General features: G+C 41.3%; 1 protein-coding gene across 12 annotated transcripts in view; it reads right to left on the reverse strand.

Moving 5' to 3' along the window:
* Positions 1-21,542, reverse strand: part of DMD (dystrophin) — a 3,641,189-nt gene that overhangs the window by 1,519,743 nt on the left and 2,099,904 nt on the right. For all 12 annotated transcript variants that reach the window (XR_010221499.1, XM_063953479.1, XM_063953476.1 and 9 more), the window contains one exon: positions 14,253-14,428. Coding sequence is in view for 11 of the 12 variants with exons in the window: in XM_063953479.1 (XP_063809549.1) it covers positions 14,253-14,428 (176 nt within the window). In the remaining variant the exon portion in view is untranslated. The remainder of the gene's footprint in view (positions 1-14,252; positions 14,429-21,542) is intronic.

A 21,542-nucleotide genomic window follows, 5' to 3' on the forward strand; every position in this document is an offset into this window, starting at 1 on the left:
CACTGTGCATAGGTCATCATCATTCCAGTCACAGTTGTATCTGGTATCTATCTAGTGGTATCTAATTCCAGACATTACTGCCGTCTTATTTCAGATATATTACTGGCATATAATTCCACACATTAAAAAATGGAGAACAAAAATTTGGAGGGTGAAATAGGGAAAGATCAAGATCCACTTCCACCTAGTGCTGAAGCTGCTGCCAATAGTCATGGCAGAGATGATGAAATGCCATCAACGTCATCTGCCAAGGCCGATGCCCAATGTCATAGTAGAGAGCATGTAAAATCCAAAAAGCAAAAGTTCACTAAAATGACCCAAAAATCTAAATTAAAATCGTCTGAGGAGAAGCGTAAACTTGCCAATATGCCATTTACGACACAGAGTGGCACAGAACGGCTAAGGCCATCTACTATGTTCCTCATGACTAGTGGTTCAGCTTCACATGATGATGGAAGCACTCATCCTCCCGCAAGAAAAATTAAAAGAGTTAAGCTGGCAAAAGCACAGCAAAGAACTGTGCATTCTTCTAAATCACAAATCCCCAAGGAGAGTCCAATTGTGTTGGTTGCGATGCCTGACCTACCCAACACTGGACGGGAAGAGGTGGCTCCTTCCACCATTTGCACGCCCCCTGCAAGTGCTGGAAGGAGCACCCACAGTCCAGTTCCTGATATTCAAATTGAAGATGTCACTGTTGAAGTACACCAGGATGAGGATATGGTTGTTGCTGGCGCTGAGGAGGAAATTGACAAGGAGGATTCTGATGGTGAGGTGGTTTGTTTAAGTCAGGTACACGGGGAGACACCTGTTGTCCGTGGGATGAATAAGGCCATTGACATGCCTGGTCAAAATACAAAAAAAAATCACTTCTTCGGTGTGAAATTATTTCAATAGAAATTGCAGACAACAGGTGTCAAGCCGTGTGTTGCCTTTGTCAAGCTGTAATAAGCAGGGGTTTTAGATGTTAACCACCTAGGAACATCCACCCTTAAACGTCACCTGGAGCGCATTCATCAGAAGTCATTGACAAGTTCAAAAACTTTGGGTGACAGCGGAAGCAGTCCACTGACAACTAAATCCCTTCTTCCTCTTGTACCCAAGCTCCTGCAAAACACACCACCAACTCCCTCAGTGTCAATTTCCTCCTTACACAGGAAAGCCAATAGTCCTGCAGGCCATGTCACTGGCAAGTCTGACGAGTCCTCTCCTAACTGGGATTCCTCCGATGGATCCTTGAGTGGAATACCTACAGCTGCTGTTGCTGCTGGCACTGCTGTTGTTGCTGCTGGGAGTCGATCGCCATCCCAGAGGGGAAGTCGGAAGACCACTTGTACTACTTCCAGTAAGCAATTGACTGTCCAACAGTCCTTTGCGAGGAAGATGAAATATCACAGCAGTAATCCTGTTGCAAAGTGGATAACTCAGGCCTTGACAACTATGTTGGTGATAGATGTGCGTCCGGTATCCACCGTCAGTTCACAGGGACTTAGAGAATTGCTTGAGGTAGTGTGTCCCCAGTACAAAATCCCATCTAGGTTCCACTTCTCTAGGCAGGCGATACCAAGAATGTACACAGACGTCAGAATAAGGGTCCTCAGTGTCCTAAAAAATGCAGTTGTACCCACTGTCCACTTAACCACGGACATGTGAACAAGTGGAGCAGGGCAGACTAAGGACTATATGACTGTGACAGCCTACTGGGTAGATGTATTGTCTCCTGCAGCAACAACAGCGGCGGCACCAGTAGCAGCATCTCGCAAACGTCAACTCGTTCCTAGGCAGGCTACACTTTGTATCACCGCTTTCCATAAGAGGCACACAGCTGAAACCTCTTACGGAAACTGAGGAACATCATCGCAGATTGGCTTACCGCAATTGGACTCTCCTGGGGATTTGTGATATTGGACAACTCCACCAATATTGTGCGTGCATTACATGTGGGCAAATTCCAGCACGTCCCATGTTTTGCACATACAGTTAATTTGGTGGTGCAGAATTTTTTGAAAAATGACAGGGGCATGCAGGAGATGCTGTCGGTGGCCTGAAAAATTGCGGGCCACTTTCGGCATTCAGCCACCGCGTGCTGAAGACTGGAGCGCCAGCAAACACTCCTGAACATGCCCTGCCATCAGCTGTAGCAAGAGGTGGTAACGAGGTGGGATTCAACCCTCTATATGCTTCAGAAGATGGAGGAGCAGTAGAAGGCCATTCAAGCCTATACATCTGCCTACGATATAGGCAAAGGAGGGGGAATACACCTGACTCAAGCGCAGTGGAGAATGATTTCCATGTTGTGCAAGGTTCTCCAACCCTTTGAACTTGCCACACGTGAAGTCAGTTCAGACACTGCCAGCCTAAGTCAGGTCATTCCCCTCATAAGGCTTTTGAAGAAGCAGCTGGAGAAATTGAAGGAGGAGCTAAAACGGAGCAATTCCTCTAGGCACGTGGGACTTGTGGATGGAGCCCTTCATTTGCTTAACCAGGATTCACGGGTGGTCAATCTGTTGAAATCAGAGCACTACATTTTGGCCACCGTGCTCGATCCTAGGTTTAAAGCCTACGTTGAATCTCTCTTTCCAGCAGACACAAGTATGCAGATGTTTAAAGACCTGCTGATGAGACAATTGTCAAGTCAAGCGGAACGTGACCCGCCAACAGCTCCTCTTTCATTTTCTTCCGCCACTGGAGCTGCCAGGAAAAGGATAACATTTCCAAAACCACCTGCTGGCGGTGATGCAGGGCAGTCAGGAGCGAGTGCTGACATCTGGTCAAGACTGAAGGACCTGCCAACGATTACTGACATGTCTACTGTCACTGCATATGATTCTGTCACCATTGAAAGAATGGTGGAGGATTATATGAGTGACAGCATCCAAGTAGGTATGTCAGACAGTCCGTACGTATACTGGCAGGAAAAAGAGGAAATTTGGAGGTCCTTGCACAAACTGGCTTTATTTTACCTAAGTTTCCCCCCTCCATTGTGTACTCCGAAAGAGTGTTTAGTTCAGCCGGTCACCTTGTCAGCGATCGGCTAGGAGGGTAATTCCAGAAAATGTGGAGAAGATGATGTTCATCAAAATGAATTATAAATTCCTCCATGGAGACATTTACCAGCAATTGCCTCCAGAAAGTACACAGGGACCATTGATGGTGGATTCCAGTGGGGACGAATTAATACTCTGTGAGGAGGAGGATGTACACAGTGAAAGGGGTGAGTAATCAGAGGATGAGAGTTAGGTGGACATCTTGCCTCTGTAGAGCCAGTTTGTGCAAGGAGAGATTGATTGCTTCTTTTTTGGTGGGGGCCCAAACCAACCAGTCATTTCAGCCACAGTCCACACGACCCTGTTGCTGAAATGATTGGTTTGCTAAAGTGTGCATGTCCTGTTTATACAACATAAGGGTGGGTGGGAGGGCCCAAGGACAATTCCATCTTGCACCTCTTTTTTTCTTTGCATTATGTGCTGTTTGGAGACTATTTTTTTTAAGTGCCATCCTGTCTGACACTGCAGTGCTACTCCTACATGGGCCAGGTGTTTGTGCCGGCCACTTGGGTCGCTTAGCTTAGTCTTTCAGCGACCTCGGTGCAAATTTTAGGACTAAAAATAATATTGTGAGGTGTTCAGAATAGACTGGAAATGAGTGGAAATTATGGTTATTGAGGTCAATGATACTATAAGAACAAAATTACCCCCAAATTCTATGATTTTAGCTGTTTTTGAGGTGTTTTAAAAAAAAAATAAACACCCGAATCCAAAACGTATCCGAATCCGCCAAAAATCCGAAAGGGTGGTTTTGCCAAAATGCGTCTGAATCCAAAACACGACCGCGGACCCGAATCCAAAACACAAAACACGTAAAATGCCCACTGCACATCTCTACTACCAACATTCCCTAGGTTTCCAAAGGCACTGTTGGTAATTGGTGTCTTTGAAATATTTTTTTTCCCACAGTAATGCTCACAAATAAAAATGACTAAAAACTTCACTGGCAAAAATATTACCATCATATTCTAAAGCCACAGCACCTGTAGTGGTACATAGCATACTGTATGTTCATCTGAATACATTGTGCTGTACTTGAATCCTTCTGTAAAGGTAGCCATTATTTCCATATTTCTGGCAGCCAGCCCTTACATCATCTGTCTCCATAGTTTTCTATAGGCAACATTAATTTGCAAGACTTGCATACTGAAGCTTTGCAGATCTTGCATGCAAGGGCTTACTTCTACCTCATCTGTGTCACCTCTGTCTGTATGCACCTTTCCTTTAGAATGTAAGCTCTCATGAGCAGGACCCTCTCCCCTCATGTGCTTTTCCCTCTCTTAGACTGTTTTCTCCTCCATACTCCCTACATTTGCAGCTAACCCTCGGTTACTGCCACCATGAGGATTATTTCAGTGTCCTGTACCCTGATGCAGAAATGTTAATATACCATATACTTGTCCTACTTTGTCTTTTACCATAAGTCTCTATTTTTTTTGTTTGCTAATTTGTTAATGTACTTTGGGGGTCATTTCAAGTTGATCGTAGCTGTGCTAAATTTAGCACAGCTACGATCATGAACTCAGACATGCGGGGGGACGCCCAGCACAGGGCTAGTCCACCCCACATGTCAGTGCTGCCCCCCCCCCCGCAGAAGTGCAAAGGCATCGCACAGCGGTGATGCCTTTGCACTTCAAGAGTAGCTCCCGACCAGCGCAGCTTTAGTGTGCTGGCCGGGAGCTACTTATCGCTCCTCGGCCCACAGTGGCTGCGTGTGACGTCACACAGCCACTGCGGGCCACTCCCCGCAAGGTCCGGCCATGCTGCATTGGCCGGACCGCGCCCACGAAATGGCAGCCAAACGCCACTGTTTTGCCCCCTCCTGCCCATTGACCGCCTCTGCCTGTCAATCAGGCAGAGGCAATCATAGCACAGCAACAGGTGGCCATGCGCAGGCGCACTGCAGTACCGGCACATGCGCAGTTCTGACCCGATCTCTATGCTGTGAAAAACAGCAACATGCGATCGGGTCAGAATGACCCCCTTTGTTAGGCGCTGCAGTATGCTTGTGGTGCTATGTAAATAAATAAATAAATAAATAAATAATAATAATGCCACATTTAAATGGCATCAGCCCATTAACTGCAATGTGGCACCCCTGTCGTTGAGGGATCTTATGATCCCTCTTCAGTAGAAAGCAGGAGCTCCCAATATGCATCACTGCCTTTTCTGCATTGTGCATGTGCAGCTGGAAAGCTGCACTTGCACAGTAAGCTATCTTACTGATTGCAGGGATGTTCTCTAGAGATTTAAAATAATGGGGGTCATTCCGAGTTGATCGCTCGTTATTTTTTTCCGCAACGGAGCGATTAGTCGCGAATGCGCATGCGCAATGTCCGCAGTGCGACTGCGCCAAGTAAATTTGCTATGCAGTTAGGAATTTTACTCACGGTTTTTTCTTCGTTCTGGTGATTGTAATGTGATTGACAGGAAGTGGGTGTTTCTGGGCGGAAACAGGCCGTTTTATGGGGGTGTGCGAAAAAACGCTACAGTTTCTGGGAAAAACGCAGGAGTGGCTGGAGAAACGGAGGAGTGTCTGGGTGAACGCTGGGTGTGTTTGTGACGTCAAACCAGGAACGACAAGCACTGAACTGATCGCAGATGCCGAGTAAGTTTGAAGCTACTCAGAAACTGCTAAGAGGTGTGTAATCGCAATTTTGAGAATCTTTCGTTCGCAATTTTACTATGCTAAGATTCACTCCCAGAGGGCGGCGGCTTAGCGTGTGTAAAGCTGCTAAAAGCAGCTTGCGAGCGAACAACTCGGAATGAGGGCCAATATTTTTCAGTGAAATTAATCCTTAGCGCTGTGATATAAGTGATGAGGATTCTTAATATTGGGTACTGGCTACATATTATAATAAATATGCTCCTATATGAGACAGATTCCTATAAATATGAGTAAGTATGCTGCATTTTCCCACTAAAACCCACCGATGGTTACACTATGGCAAAATTTTCAAAGAGATAAAAAATAATACATACAGTACTTTTTTTCTATGGTGCTAAAATCTGAAAACTAGAGACCAATATACTGATACAAAGTCAAATAAGCACTTGTTTGTGCAGAGTTGTTACATGATTTCTGATTTCCCATTGTGCATACTCTAGAGTTGAGTATACACAAGCATTGCTGAAGCACACATATTTCAATTTCATCTCTACTTGTGACTGTGAAGGTGGAACGGTTCTGTAACAAGACACTCTCATACAGACAAAGGGGCGGTGAACCAAAATGCTGGTTATACACGGTTTGGTTGGTAGCATAAATAGTCCTGTTTTCCTTGCTTGAAAGAAGCAAATCTCCTCTTTCAAATTATGTGCCTCCATAGTATATTTTCTCTTATTACCACACAATGACTTAAACAGTACACACACAAACATCTACACATGGCAGGGGAACTAAAGCACAGATCTCTCCCATATTGTGTCAAGTTAAAAAAAAGAGTACCTTGTTGGGCGGCAAGATTCTAACTAAACCTGGTTTTCTATTATTATTATTATTATTCTGAGAATGTCAACATGTTGCCTGACGACATTTTAACAATGTCAACATCATAATTGTTGACATTGTGGTGACAACATTATGACTATCAACATGTTCTCATATTGACTACATACCCGTATGGTACACACACACACACACACACACACACACACACACACACACACACACACACACAGTTTATAATATATGTAGGGTTACAATAAAAAGTACTGATTATCGGTACTTTGTGCATGCTCAGGAAACTTTCTGCGTGGGTGGGACAGTCTGCTACCATCTGGGGGCGGGGAGGGGGTAGCTATGGATATGTGCTGCCGGCATTTATGGGGTAGGTAGAGTCCAGGGATCTCCGGAGATTTCCTAGCGTTTGCGACGGGTGGCTTGCGTGTCACCATGGTGTTTCAGTGATCTGATGCTGCATCCTAGGATGCAGGTTGGATCATTACCGGAGCAGGAGGCATCTGCTTGTAATAGTCACCTCCAGCTGCGTTACCATACAGTCCTACCAAGGAAGCAGCAGTGACATCAAGTCCAAATAAATTTGAATTAGCCCCAAAGTCAAAATACTTACATGGATATGTAGTATACAGCTGTAGCCAAGCTCATTGTGGCTACATCTGCGCTAAACGAGCACACCTGGCACGGCATTTGCTGCTCCCATTCATGCGAATGGGGCGCGTGCGCATCCAAGATGCACCCGTGCCCCAGGCATGCATGCAGTCAAGGCACTATTGCAGCAAGATGTAGCCACAATGAGCATGGCTACATCTGTATGTCTGTATGCTTCCATGACTAAGTTACAAATGTTCTTTGTGTGAGCCTTTTGTCAAAGATATCAATATGATAATCCAATTCATTCCAAAACACACTGGAGCATGTCCTCATAAACACTCGCAACAGTTGCTGTGATGCGTTGCTTCAGATCATTTACACTTACAGGAAGTGGAGGAACATACACTCTGTCTTTGATATATCCCCAATCCAATCACAAGGCAGATATTGATCCTGATCATTTTGAACCTCCATGTGCCAGTGAGGAGAAGATCCATATCCAATGGTAGCAGAGTTTGTTTTCGCTAATTCTAGCACACACGAGTCCTTATCTACCAGTGTAGCAGACATTTTGCTTACATGACGGCCGCTCTGGCAAGGCTAATGTCACGAACAGCTGCAGTGGTAAAAACTTTCATTCCAGCTGTGATTTATTTCTTATTCCTGCACTTCCAAACATAGAACATTTGTAACTTAGTCATAGCAACTTACTGAGATATACTATATATCCATGTAAGTATTTTGACTATATCAATAATATTTTGGTATATATAAAATGTTAAAAGTTTATATTTCTTTTCTAGTAACCCTGTATAAACAGGTTGGGTATGCTATCCCGCTTGTCGGGATGCCAGTGGTCACATGACTGACACTGGCATCCTGACATTGATGATCCCGACAACAGAAAGGGTAAGTATTATTACCCATCCACCCCCCACCACTCCCATACCCTAATCCTCCAGGGGTGGCGGGTAAGGCTAACTCTCAGGGGGTGGTGGCTAGGGCTATCCCCTCTAGTGCCTAACCCTAACCCTCCCTTGTGCCTAACCCTAAACACCCTCCCTCCTGCACCCTGAGCACTAACATACTCCTAGATACATACCTCTGAAATGGTGGTGTTCGTCTTCCAGCAACGGTCTCCCTAGTGGTATCTGGACTCAATAAATGTCTACCAGGGACTTATAAAGATGAAAACTTTTAGTATTATAGTTTTAAATCTCACTATTATTGCTTTGTTTTCATGCTTAATTTGTTTCTTCAATAGCGTAACTGGAGGTGTGCAGCAACTGTTCTTCTTACACAATAGAGAACAGATTAAGTTAGGCGGTTTTTAGCACATTCCACACTCAATATAGTGTTTTTATGTATAGTGTATACCAATGGCAGCTCCTACCTTGGTGTAGGGGGGTTAACGCTGGTCATGCTGCTGGGTCCATCCTCCCTTGACCCCGCTGCAGGGTCCCTTGTCCCTGCCACCGGCTGGGTCCTGACATCTGTACAATGTAGTTCACAGATTCCATGACTGATGCATGTACAGTAGTGGTGACAGTACTGCACATGCACAAACCCCCAGCTTCTATGGAATGCATCAGCTGCAGCCCATAGAAGCTGGCTAGGGTTGCCCAAAAGGCAGAGAGTGGCTTCCTACAGGAAGTAAGCTCTCTGCTAATCGCTGCCCGGTATGGAAGTCCCAAAGGGAGGAAACACCTCCCAATGGGATTGCTTGTAGTGTCTCTGACTGGCAGGTAAGACTTCCAATAGGAAGTCATTGCCAATCATAGTAAAGCCAGTGCATACTCTGTGCTGAGGTAGCGGATTTTACCTGGTGTGTAGGCAAAATCCGCCACTGGTCTATAGCCAATGTAGTTGTCTAAAGTTGGAATGTCTCAATAGCACATTTACTGTTAGATCTAACTTATTCAGGGTTGTTAGCAAACCAAAAAAGTTTGCAATTGGGCAAAACCATGTTGCACTACAGGTGCAGATGTAGCATGCAGAAAGATTTAGATTTGAGTAGGGAGTGTTAAAACTAAAATATAAATTGCAGTGTAGAAATTAAGCAGCCAGTATTTACAATGCACAGAAACAATATACTCCACTTAAATCTAAATCTCTCTGCACATGTTACATTTGTCCTACTTGTAGTGCAACATGGTTTTGCCCATTCATTCACTTTTTTGGTTTGAAAAAAAAAAGCAAAACCTGAATAACACCCTTAATCTGAAAAGAATAGCACATTAACAATTAATCAATTGGTAAAGTATAAGGATGCACACAATGTAAATTTAAACTACTTTAATTGAGTTCAAATGTTTTAGTATGACAGATATTGTATCAGATAATACTGACTCATTACATATATCTCAGAAGCATGCACGTGGTACTATGCAGGGAAATAATAAAATGGAAGTAGATGAATAAACAAAAAATGAATGAAATAAAAATATTAAAAAGAAAGGATAATAATAAACAAAAAAACTAGAAGATATATACATGCAGTGGCGCACGCGCGGGGGGGGGGGGGGGGTTACCGAGTACCTGGAAACCCCTCCTGGTGAGCCAAATTGTTTATTCTTGAGACGGAGACACTGCTTAAAGCCACGATCGCGATTGCGACCACGGAGCTGCTAGAGCAGGCAGCAGAGAGCTAGCTATGTGTAGCTCTCTGCGTAGAGAATGTCCGGAGGGAGCTCCTGGCTGCACATGCTCAGCTACAGCAGCTCCCTCCGTCCTCACAGTCATGACAGGCTGCTCCTGCCTCCCAGCCCCAAGGCTTGTGGTACGCATAAAATATACAGTATGTATACTGTATATTAGGTTTTTGTATATGTATGTATTTGTAGTTATGTATGTATGTTAGTTATGTGTATGTGTGCTTGTGTATGTATGTATGTATGTATGTATGCATGTGTGTTTATGTGTGTATGTATATACGAATGTGAGTGCTATACATGTATATAGTACATATGTTTATGTTTACTATATATGTTTATGGAGGCTGATGTACAGTGGATTATGACGCTGAATTTGATGAGTATATTATGACGAAGTACTTGCTTGATTTGATGAACATGCCCACAGCTACGATCTCTTTTGGCTGAAACTGCACTTTACGTGGAAATTTATTTAAAGGATTGCTTTTCTTGCATAAAAATTGGATGTGCGTATTCCTTTACCTATACAAATTGACATTATGTGTTGAGTACTCTCTGGAGAGGACATTATGTGTGTGCAGTTGTTTTCTTTTTTCACTATATACGTGTGTGTGTGTGCGTGTGTGTGTGTGTGTGTGTGTGTATGTGTGTGTGTGTGTATATATATATATATATATATATATATATACAGGTTGAGTATCCCTTATCCAAAATGCTTGGGACCAGAGGTATTTTGGATATCGGATTTTTACGTATTTTGGAATAATTGCATACCATAATGAGATATCATGGTGTTGGGACCTAAATCTAAGCACAGAATGCATTTATGTCACATATACACCTTATACACACAACCTGAAGGTCATTTTAGCCAATATTTTTTGTAACTTTGTGCATTAAACAAAGTGTGTGTATATTCACACAATTCATTTATGTTTCATATACACCTTATACACACAGTCTGAAGGTCATTTAATACAATATTTTTAATAACTTTTTGTATTAAACAAAGTTTGTGTACATTGAGCCATCAAAAAACAAAGATTTCACTATCTCACTCTCACTAAAAAAAGTCTGTATTTCGGAATATTCCGTATTTCGGAATATTTGGATATGGGATACTCAACCTGTATGTATATATATATATACACACCCACACACACCCCTATGGAAACCCCCCTGACTAAATCCTGTGTTTGCCCCTGACATGAGTGCAAATAGGAAAAAGTCGTGAGTTTGAGAAATTTGTGTGGTGCTGCGTTCCTCCTTGTAAAAAAAACCAATCAGTTTAAATGGTAAATATGTAGTTAGTGGGTGAACAGGTTAAATTATTTTATTTGGAGTAAATCTAGCCTGGAATTTTTTCCAGTTCACTGTTTGACTACCGTCAAAACTGTTTTGATACATGTCCTACATTTACTATTTGGTTTTATTACAGTATGTCGTCTCTGTTTAACTACAATTTTTGGTGTGCCTCATCTACTGTCACTATTTATTGTTTGACCTTTCACAATTGCTCTGTGCTGCAGGGTTTTTTATTTTTCTTTAATATATGTATTTTGCTGTGTTTCGGATTTAACCAGATTTTTAGAGGGGTATTCAATTAGTGCCAGTTTTGCGCTATATTTTTTTTTAGGGTGAATGGTGATTTGTCCCATGCAATAGCTGGGCCGGTTTTTCGCCTAGGCAAAATGTGCGGCAGGAGAGAGAAACATGTGGATTGGCGAATCCACATGTTTTTGCACCTGCACCGGTAAAAAAGCAAGCTGTTTTCACTGATTTTAAGGCAATGGCCCTCATTCCGAGTTGTTCGCTCGCTAGCTGCTTTTAGCAGCATTGCACATGCCGCCCACTGGGAGTGTATCTTAGCTTAGCAGAATTACGAACAAAAGATTAGCACAATTGCGAATAGAAATCTCTTAGCAGTTTCTGAGTAGCTCCAGACTTACTCAGCCATTGCGATCAGTTCAGTCAGTTTCGTTCCTGGTTTGACGTCACAAACACACTCAGCGTTCACCCAGACACTCCCCCGTTTCTTCAGACACTCCCACGTTTTTCCTAGAAACACCAGCGTTTTTTCGCACACGCCCAGAAAACGGCAAGTTTCTGCCCAGAAACACCCACTTCCTGTCAATCACAGTACGATCACCAGAACTATGAAAATGCCTCGTTATGCCGTGAGTAAAATACCTAACTTTTGTGTAAAATAACTAAGCGCATGCGCTCTGCGAACCTTGCGCATGCGCATTAAGCGACTAATCGCAGTATAGCGAAAATCGGCAACGAGCTAACAACTTGGAATGACCACCAATGTCTATTCAAAAAAAGAAAGAAGTGAAAAGCATTGTCAAAAATGCCTTAAAAATGGGCAAAAAATGGCCTGCAATTGAATGCACAGTGGGGTATATATGATAGCTCCGAAATTGCCAGAGCTAATTGAATACCTCCCTTAATTGGCTAGTATATATATTTTATTTACAAAAAACATTTTTTGAATTAAGTTAAGAACATCTAATTAAAACATCATACACATATTTATTAAAATATATTTATTAATATATATTAAAATTTGTTTAATGACCATCAATTAGACCATCCATGACCGATATATATCAGACCATTTGAAGATAATACTACCATGGCTCCTCTCTGCAGCCAGAAGGCGTACATGGGAAAGGTAAAGACTGCTACTTTTATATTGCTAATTTCTGCAGCCAAGGGGTGGGGTTGGCCACCAGACAGCCTAATCAGCTGTGTTTGGATGCATGGCGGGCACTGGGAGAAAATAAAATGAAGCAAAGGGGCCAGGAGGACCCTCTGAGATTGGCAGCTGCTGTAAGATTATTTTACAGCAGCTGACCAGTGGATGTTTCTTACTAGTCGCATCAAATGTAAAAATATACACTGGGGCTCCTTAAAGTGGTACAGATACTTATACAGATAATTACTGTATCCATTCAACCATACTTCTTACATCCTTGAGCTAAAATACACGTTTAACCTATTTATGTTTGAGCCAATATTACACTTGAGTAAAATAATCCATAAGTAGCACCAATTAGTACAGTTAAGTGTCATGACTATATGAAGAGCTAGGCCTGTCCAGTTACCATAATTAAACTTGAGAACTTGTACAGTATATTGAGAAAAGGGCACCAAATATTAATTGCTTTACCTCTGATATATTGTCGTTCATCTTGTTATATAACAGATGTTACGATGCTGTCAAGTAAAGGCTTTGGACAGGTTTTAGTAATGAATGGGTTAATATAATATAGTGTACTTCAAAATAAGAAGGAAATGTATAGTATCTAGCAATTTCTCCAGAATACAATATAATGTCTGTAATTCATAAATATTAATGGGGACACCATTATTCTTGAAGCACCTTGTTGTTTTGAAATAAACTTATTACAGCTTCAAGGTTATTTATGTACCCCTGTCCTATGAAAACTGTCACACTCTCATGATTGGGATAGTGAAGAGCAATGCAGAGGAAAAAAATCCTAAAAACCATTTATTATTAAAACAAATCTTTTTTTTTTTGCGCATTTTTTCCTTTATGTATTGTATACTATCTATTTTTTTCTATTTTTCATTTTGTGCATAATCTATTCAGGAAGTTCATACCCAGCCTTCAAGTGAATTTGCATATGTGATCAGAGTCACAAGCATAAAGAGGACGCACTCTGACCAGATGTGTAGTAATATTCATCTTACGGTTGCCAGCAACAATTAACAGACACCTGAGCATCCTGTATATAAATCACCCCAATAATGCTTCTTTTGCACCATGTTCATAAATAGGTTCCTAAATAAATTCCATCACAAATATTTTTACCTGCATAGAAACACACTGGCACTGCATGGTTTGCCCTATCCATTGAAGAATTACCAAAACTTAGAATCTGATTCAATACAAAAATCACATTTAATAAACAGTGAAATGTTTGCTCAGAGTATGAATCCACAGGAAAGCATCCAAGGCAGCCTTGAAGTACCCCATTACAGAGCACAATGCAACAAGAGAGTGAAACCAAATCAAAATATCAGGCCAAGATTTGCACCCTCACTTTGGTTTAAGGAACCCTTATTACAAAGACAATGATTACACGCATGTTCCCATAACAAACTGAGCAAACCCAGTGGGTATACAAAGCCTTTGGTCAAGGATTCTCATGTCCAGACCTAAAGTTACCTTAACAGGTCAGTCACATTGTCAACATGTATCTCTGTGGGTATGCAGCAGATTTGTATATAATATTGTTAGCACTGAAAACAAAAGTCATTCTGTTTTGTATACGTATATGACATTAATACTGCCACACAGCTGGTACCATGCACAATATGGGTGAAACAGAGTGAGGCATATTTCCAGTTATCTCTGTGGGCAGTGGGGATCTGTGTATGACTGAGGAGTTTACTGCTGACCTGTTGGGGTTACATGAGAAACCTTTACCCAGACAATTCTACATTTTCTTGCTTTAATGTACTCACCTTTGCCTTCTCTCATTTAGCTTTCTGTTTATTGTATTCCACCGTACATTCAAGGTATCCAGATGATCCCTAATATGAGCAGAATCAGCAGGCGAGGACTGCTCAGCAACCTCTCCACTAAATACATTCAGTTCTCTGACAGTAGCTTGTTGCTGTCCTATGCCATCTTCAAGTACCTGAAATGTTTAAAAAAAACGAAAGGTCATATTTTATTCTTACATGAAAAGAGTGCTTTTTGTCTGTTACTGGGCACCACTAGCAGTGCATGTTTTCAGACAGCCTAGCAAAAGCTCAGGTGTATTAACTGATGGCTCTCTATGTTATATAAGTGTCCACATATACTGATTATCTTATGCGATTATACAGAGACATGGAGAACATGAATCCTTAAAATTGCTTTAGGACATATTTGAGAACCACAGCATCAGATCAAATTACACATTTGAACAGGAAAAAATGTGGAATGTTTTGCTTTGTCTCCAGGCGTGTATTTTCATTATTAGTTTATAAGCCTATTTTGGCCATTGCCAGTACAATAATAAAACAAGCCATAAGCTATGACATTTCATTGTATTTTTAATTATGTACATTTTGCCTACTTACTAAGAAGCACATTTTACAGGGGCTTCCTTGTTGCTTTCAAAATTTGTTTTTAAAACATTTTGGCCTGAAAATAATTAAACCAATATCTGAGTGCCACCCCCGGGAAGTAGTCACCACTAGGCACCTGCCTCATTTGCCTAATGGGCGATTCACCACTGCTTGTCTCTGCTATTTAACCACTTAACTGACGATTTTTACCTTCAAAAGCGTTAATAACATTGTTTTTTAAAATTTATTTTATTTTATAAAGCTGAAACAGTATTTTTTTAAATATTTAAACATTATATTAGGTACATTTGCAGAACGGATCTCCTCGTCAAAAATGGGGGGACAGGGTGGGATGGCGCACTCGCATGAGATCTGACCATGCCAGTTAAGTGTTAATGGAAATATTTGTCAAAATTAAAACTTTCTGCCCCAAAGTAGCTAGAAACACCCATTTCTTGTTGAAACACTGCCTGAATTCATTGAAGCGTCACTCCTATTGTGGCCCACAAATTGTGAAAGTATTATCTTCTCAATAAATAATGTTAATAAATGAACTCTTTAATGTTTTGTCCATTCCAATCTGAAATTCATCCAAACCAAGAATATTTAAGTAATAGTGACAATCAAGGTGGACAGTAAGGGGTGTTCGCCAGGTGGATATTCCTTTTAACCCTTCTGCACACTATTTTAGTTTTAAAATCTGAAATGGAAAAACTGACTTAATACAGTAAAATGTGAAGTGTAAGACTGTCTGTAAGTCTGAAACTATTTTAAACTCTGAAGCTAAGTTGAGAATGGCCCCTTTAGGAAATTCTGATTGCCACTTGTTGATTATTATGTTTTATAGCTTAGTGTCATTTATTAGGGTTTGCCAGATTGCAACATTTGTCATTTGTGAATTTCCAAGGACATGGAAGTGCAGTCTGGCAGATTTGGGTATTCATATTTTCCTTTCAGCTAATTTCCTTTGTTTTCCTTACCATCCCCAAACTTTTACCTATCCCCTCCCCCCCCACACTTTCCCTTACTCTGTTCATCCTATTTTTCATATTCTTTTTATTTATTTTTTAATTATTTTACTTTGAATGTTTTCCTTTGCTATGTCTCATCAGAGAAGTGTTATTTGTCCACCTGGATGCTTCTGTGGGTGGAGAGGATTCTCCTCTTCCTACAGTGAGTGTCGGTACCCCGTATCCGGTACTGTTTCATGGTCCAGAGCATTCAATTAGATGTCAAAAGTAAATTTGACCAATTTTAATGCCAACTCCTGTTGTTGTGTGTCATTTTTTTTTACTTATTAAGGATTTATTAATGGGGTTTAACGACAGACTTCAGCCATAAAGGAGCTTATGTTTACAACCACAGCTATCAAAAAAATTGTCACAATTTTCTGAAAATATATGAAAAAAGCATATTGCATAATATATAGCAATTCACAAAAAGCCTGGTGCTAAATTTGATCGCAGTTGCATCAAAGGTCGCAGACATAAAATAAATTCACTAAAGTACAGAAGGTTGAAAAATCAAAAGCACCCAGGCTTGCACCAGCTAATGCCAGGCATACATAGAATACACTTACAACAAGTACAGTATTAAACATTTGTTGCAATTACAAATACGCTTTTGTTATTAAGTGTGAATAAAATAAATAACTCCTATAGAATACAGTATTTCTTTCTCATTTACCAATAAAATGCAAATAAAATAATAAAACCTATAGAACACAGCACGTCCTTCTCATGTAAAGTGCTCAAATCCGTAGACAAAATTATGTAGAAGCAATGGTGGTCATTCCGAGTTGTTCACTAGTTGCCGATTTTCACTATGCTGCGACTTGTTGCTAAATGTGCATGCGCATTGTACGCAGCGCGCATGCGCTTAGTTATTTTACTAAAAACTTAGCAGTTTTGCTGTTGATCCTGCGGCGCTTTGCAGTCGCACTGCTGATCGGTGAGTGATAGACAGGAAAGGGGCGTTTCTGGGTGGTAACTGAGCGTTTTCAAGGAGTGTGCTAAAAAACGCAGGCATGTCATGGAAAAATGCGGGAGTGTCTGGAGAAACGGAGGAGTGGCTAGCTGAACGCAGGGCATGTTTGTGACGTCAAACCAGGAACTAAAAGGACCGAGCTGATCGCAATCTAGGAGTAAGTCTGGAGCTACTCAGAAACTGCAAGAAAATATTTAGTAGAAATTCTGCTACTCTTACGTTCGCTATTCTGCTAAGCTAAGATACAGTCTCAGAGGGCAGCAGCCTAGCGTTTGCAAAGCTGCTAAAAGCAGCTAGCGAGCGAACAACTCGGAATGAGGGCCAATGTACAGTAAAAAATCTTCAGCTGTGAAATTACAATCAGCAAATCAGAAAAAGTCAACTATTGCTGGAGACCATCTACATCATCAAAGTATAAATGTACCAGTCCTCAGGCACCTGCAAATTATAAGGCTTTAACAGGCATACATTTGACTCTGTGCTTGCTGGGCTTGATGAAGTGATATGCACAACCATGGCACTGAGCAGCTGGAGTAAATCCATGAATTAACAACTTTCATGGCGCCTTTCCCCTACATCTCCCACCTGGACTTCCTCCTCTGGGATCTACCAGAGGGCAAGAATAAAAAATCTGCAATTATAGGGTAAATTTTTCATTCAAAAAGAGGGGAAAAAAATGGCCAGCAAAAATATAACAAGTTCTTCCTAAATCATCACATCTCCGTTAAAGGTGAGCTTGCTATTGAATGCCTGCAGTCAAACTCTCCATCTGCCACTGAAAAAATATTTGTTTGTGAACTCTTTGAAGAAAGATAACATGTAGTGAATAATTTTTACTGCATTTAGCTTAATTAACTAAATGTACTTAATGCACACTTAGGATGTAGTAAGCCTTAAGAGTAAGAAAGTGTAGAGAGAAAAACTTACAACCAATCATCTCTTAACTGTCATTTTTTAAACACAGCCTGTAACATGGCAGTTTGGAGCTGATTGGCTGGTACTTTAGCTCCAAGGCTTAGTACATCCTCCCCTAAATACTTTGGTTTTGCACCATTACACCTGGGTTGTCTGCACTGGGCTCATCATGGTATACACTTACTCTCAGGTCTTGGGATCCACCTTGGCATTCTAGAAGTGCACCTTGGTGTGTGGAGTCTAAACATTTCAGATCTCCTTCTAAAACACCTTTCAGTTTAGCTTCACTTACTGTATGTTCTAAACCAGTGGTTCCCAAACTAATTCTTCATGACACCCTAACAGTCCAGGCTTTAAAGATATCCATGGTTGAAACAGATGGTAAAATCAAATTTACTGAGGTACTAATTAAGTCAGCTGCGCTCAAGCAAGGATATCCTTAAAACCTTGATGACTAGGGTGCCTTGATGACTGAGTTTGGGAAACTCTGGCATAAACTAATCAAGAGAGCGAGAGTGCATAGGTACTATACTTATTGCATATGGCAGTAGACACTTGCCTACGGAACTAGAGGCTAGTGGGTATCTAAAACACTGATTGGGTGACATAATGTCCATTATCCAGTATAGTTTATGCCCCAATGACATCCTTTCACAAAGTGTCAGTTATCAGCAGCTTCTTACATTACATTTTCTTGTCACTTGTTGCTCCTCCATTTCAGTGATATGCTGGGAGTGTGATGTCACAGCCATGTGCTTTGCAAATGGCCTCCACTGCATTTAGTCATGTATAGAAAGTTATTTATTATGTGAGAAATTGGACATATTATTATTTTCAGCTTAGAGCAAAAAGAAATACAGATAAACAATGTAACTGCAAACTGCAGTGCATGGAATTCTGAACATGTACAGCATTTCTTTTAATCCACTGCTAGAGTATTTGATTCACAATCAGCCACAGTTTGACAGGACAGAAATATCATTTTGCTGGTTGAACATCAAGAATCAAAGAATCTTTTTTTGAAATTCTGTCAACTAGTACGCTGTGATTTGTATGCCCTCGGGATATGTTCTAAAATATATTCTGAGGGAGATTCCAAAACAAGTACTAAACAGCAGTCCAGCAGCTTGTGAAGTAATAAAGAAAACTCACAGATTGAAGTTGGGATAAAAAAAATGGCAAAATACAATATAAAACATAGATGACAGAAAGAATCTCATCCAGTATTACTTGCACAATTTTACAAAGTAATGATGAGTGTATATGTCACCAGCTAATTTAAAAATGTACAAGTTCCACATTTACATTGTGAACAGTCAAATAACATACCATACTGAATGTATAGTTATTTTGAGTCCCATCTACTGAGATAGCAAATTTATTGTATTGCTTTAATTTTTGTATTATTTCATTACATTCAACATTTAAATGCCCCAAAACACACAGTAGCATAAAACATTTAAATTCAAAAATTATGTGCAGGGAATATATACTGTGGACACTTATTTAGGTAGGCAATTTATTGATGCATTCATAAATAATTATAAAGCACACACTTATCTCAATTTTAAGGTTTGGGTCAAACATTTCAAGTATTATGTTTATTAAAATGTGTTTGCAAATTGCTATCTGCAAAGAGAATCTAAAGCACAGAACAATAGAGCGAGAGGAAGCTTGGGAAGTGCTTAAAAGTTAAAATGTAGAGGTTATTGTTGGTCTAAAAAGCAGGTACAGCTACGTTTGTAACAAATAGCAGTGACTAGAATAGCACAAGCCATTAGTTCCAGAGAATGTTGCTGCTTCAACCAACTTTATGATTTCTAAAGCTATATTATTATTTTTGTTAAGTGCACATTTGGGGGAGTGCTGTATCTTGCTTTACTTTTTCCCTTAGTCTATCATTCCAAGCAATGATGGTTGGCATTCACAGTTGTGGTTGGATTAGAAGTTTACCATGACATTTATTAAAACATTAAGGGCCTGATTTTGTGTTGGGATTAAAGTAAAAAAGAACAAAGAACTGTGTGGGTCATTCTGAGTTGTTCGCTCACTAGCTACTTTTACCAGCCGAGCAAACGCATAGTCGCCGCCCACGGAAGAGTGTATTTTTCGCTTTGCAAGTGTGCGAATGCCTTTGCAACCGAGCGCAGCAAAAACATTTTGTGCAGTGTCAGAGTAGCTCTGGACTTACTCAGCCCTTGCGATCACTTCAGTCTTTTTGGTGCCGGAATTGACGTCAGACACCCGCCCACCAAACGCCTGGTCACGCCTGCGTTTTCCCAAACACTATCAGAAAGCGGTCAGTTGACACCCATAAACGCCCTCTTTCTGTCAATCACCTTGCGTTCAGCTGTGCAAATGGAATCTTTGCTCAATCCATCACCCAGCACCGTACCCGTACGACACGCCTATGCATTGCGTTGCATACACATGCACAGTTTTGCCATTTTTTTTACCAGATCGCTGCGCTGTGAAAATTGGCAGTGAGCGAACAACTCGGAATGACCCCCTGTGTACCTGGATAAGCCATGTTGCACTGCAATGGGTGCAAAATACATTTATATCTTTTGCATGCAGGGTAAATACTGGATGCTTTTGCATGTAGCGAAGAAACACTGAACAGCTTTATTTTTATACTGCAATTTAGATTTCAGTTTGGACATGCCCCTCTTACATCTAAATCTCTCTGCATATGTTACATCTGCCCCTCCTGCAGTGCAGCATGGTTTTGCCAAGGCGAACAGTTACTCTCTTGCTTTATTCCCACCTCAGAATCAGGCTCATAGTGATAATGACTGATAACTTGAAATTTACAATTCACTTTTGTTACCAATTACGGCATCAATCCCAGACTGACACTGCTCAGAATACCAATCACAATGTCGGCGCCAGAATCCTGACTGCTGACATTCCAAATGTAAGTATGCCAGAGCTGCTTAGTATTAGGCTAGGTGGGTATCAGGATCCTGATGGGTGGGATGCCAGCTGTCAAAATACCGACACCAGTATCGCTGCAATGAAAATCTCGACACAGGAATTACTTAAGCTAAAGCTAATCCCTAACCCTCTAACCCTAACCTACCTTTCCCACAACATGACCCTAACCCCTCCCAACCACAGCCTAAGCCTAAGCCTAACCCTTCTAGCTGGTGCCTAACCCTATCCAACCCCCTTCCTGCAGCCAAAACATATCTTCCCTTCCCTGCAGCCTAACCCTAACCCTACCCAGGGGTGCCTAAAACTCTAACCGTCACACCGCAGCCTAAACCTTACCGACCCCCCCCCCCCGCCCTGCAGCTTACATCTCTGGTGGCCCGTGACAACCTCAATCGGGATCCCAGCGGTCGGGTTTCTGGTGTTGGGATGGTGATCAATGTTGGGATCCTGGCGCCGGTATTTCAAGTAGTGTCAAGATTCAGGCATCAGTATTTCAACTGTTGGGATCCCTACCATTGGGTTCGTCGGCGGATCCTGTTAGGCCACCCTGGTTGGGGAATAGGGTATGTTTAAGCTGCGTGTATGTGTGTGTGTGTGCAGGGGGGAGGCAATAGGGTCAGGCTGTGGTGAGGTAGGGTTGGAGTTGTAGGAGGTTAGGCTCAGCATACTTACCTGATAGGTGTCAGCAGAGCTGGATTTAGAACTCATGGGGCCCTATGCAAGATACTGGTTTTGGGCTTCCTCCCTCAAACAATCTACAGTATAGCACTGTATTTTCATTACTGATTCATGCCTCTTACAGTATTTATCATTTTCCTTCTTATATTCAACTTTTTAAATGCAAACAATGTATGTAGTACA

The sequence above is a fragment of the Pseudophryne corroboree genome, chromosome 2 (assembly GCF_028390025.1).
Source record: "Pseudophryne corroboree isolate aPseCor3 chromosome 2, aPseCor3.hap2, whole genome shotgun sequence".
Lineage (NCBI taxonomy): Eukaryota > Metazoa > Chordata > Amphibia > Anura > Myobatrachidae > Pseudophryne > Pseudophryne corroboree.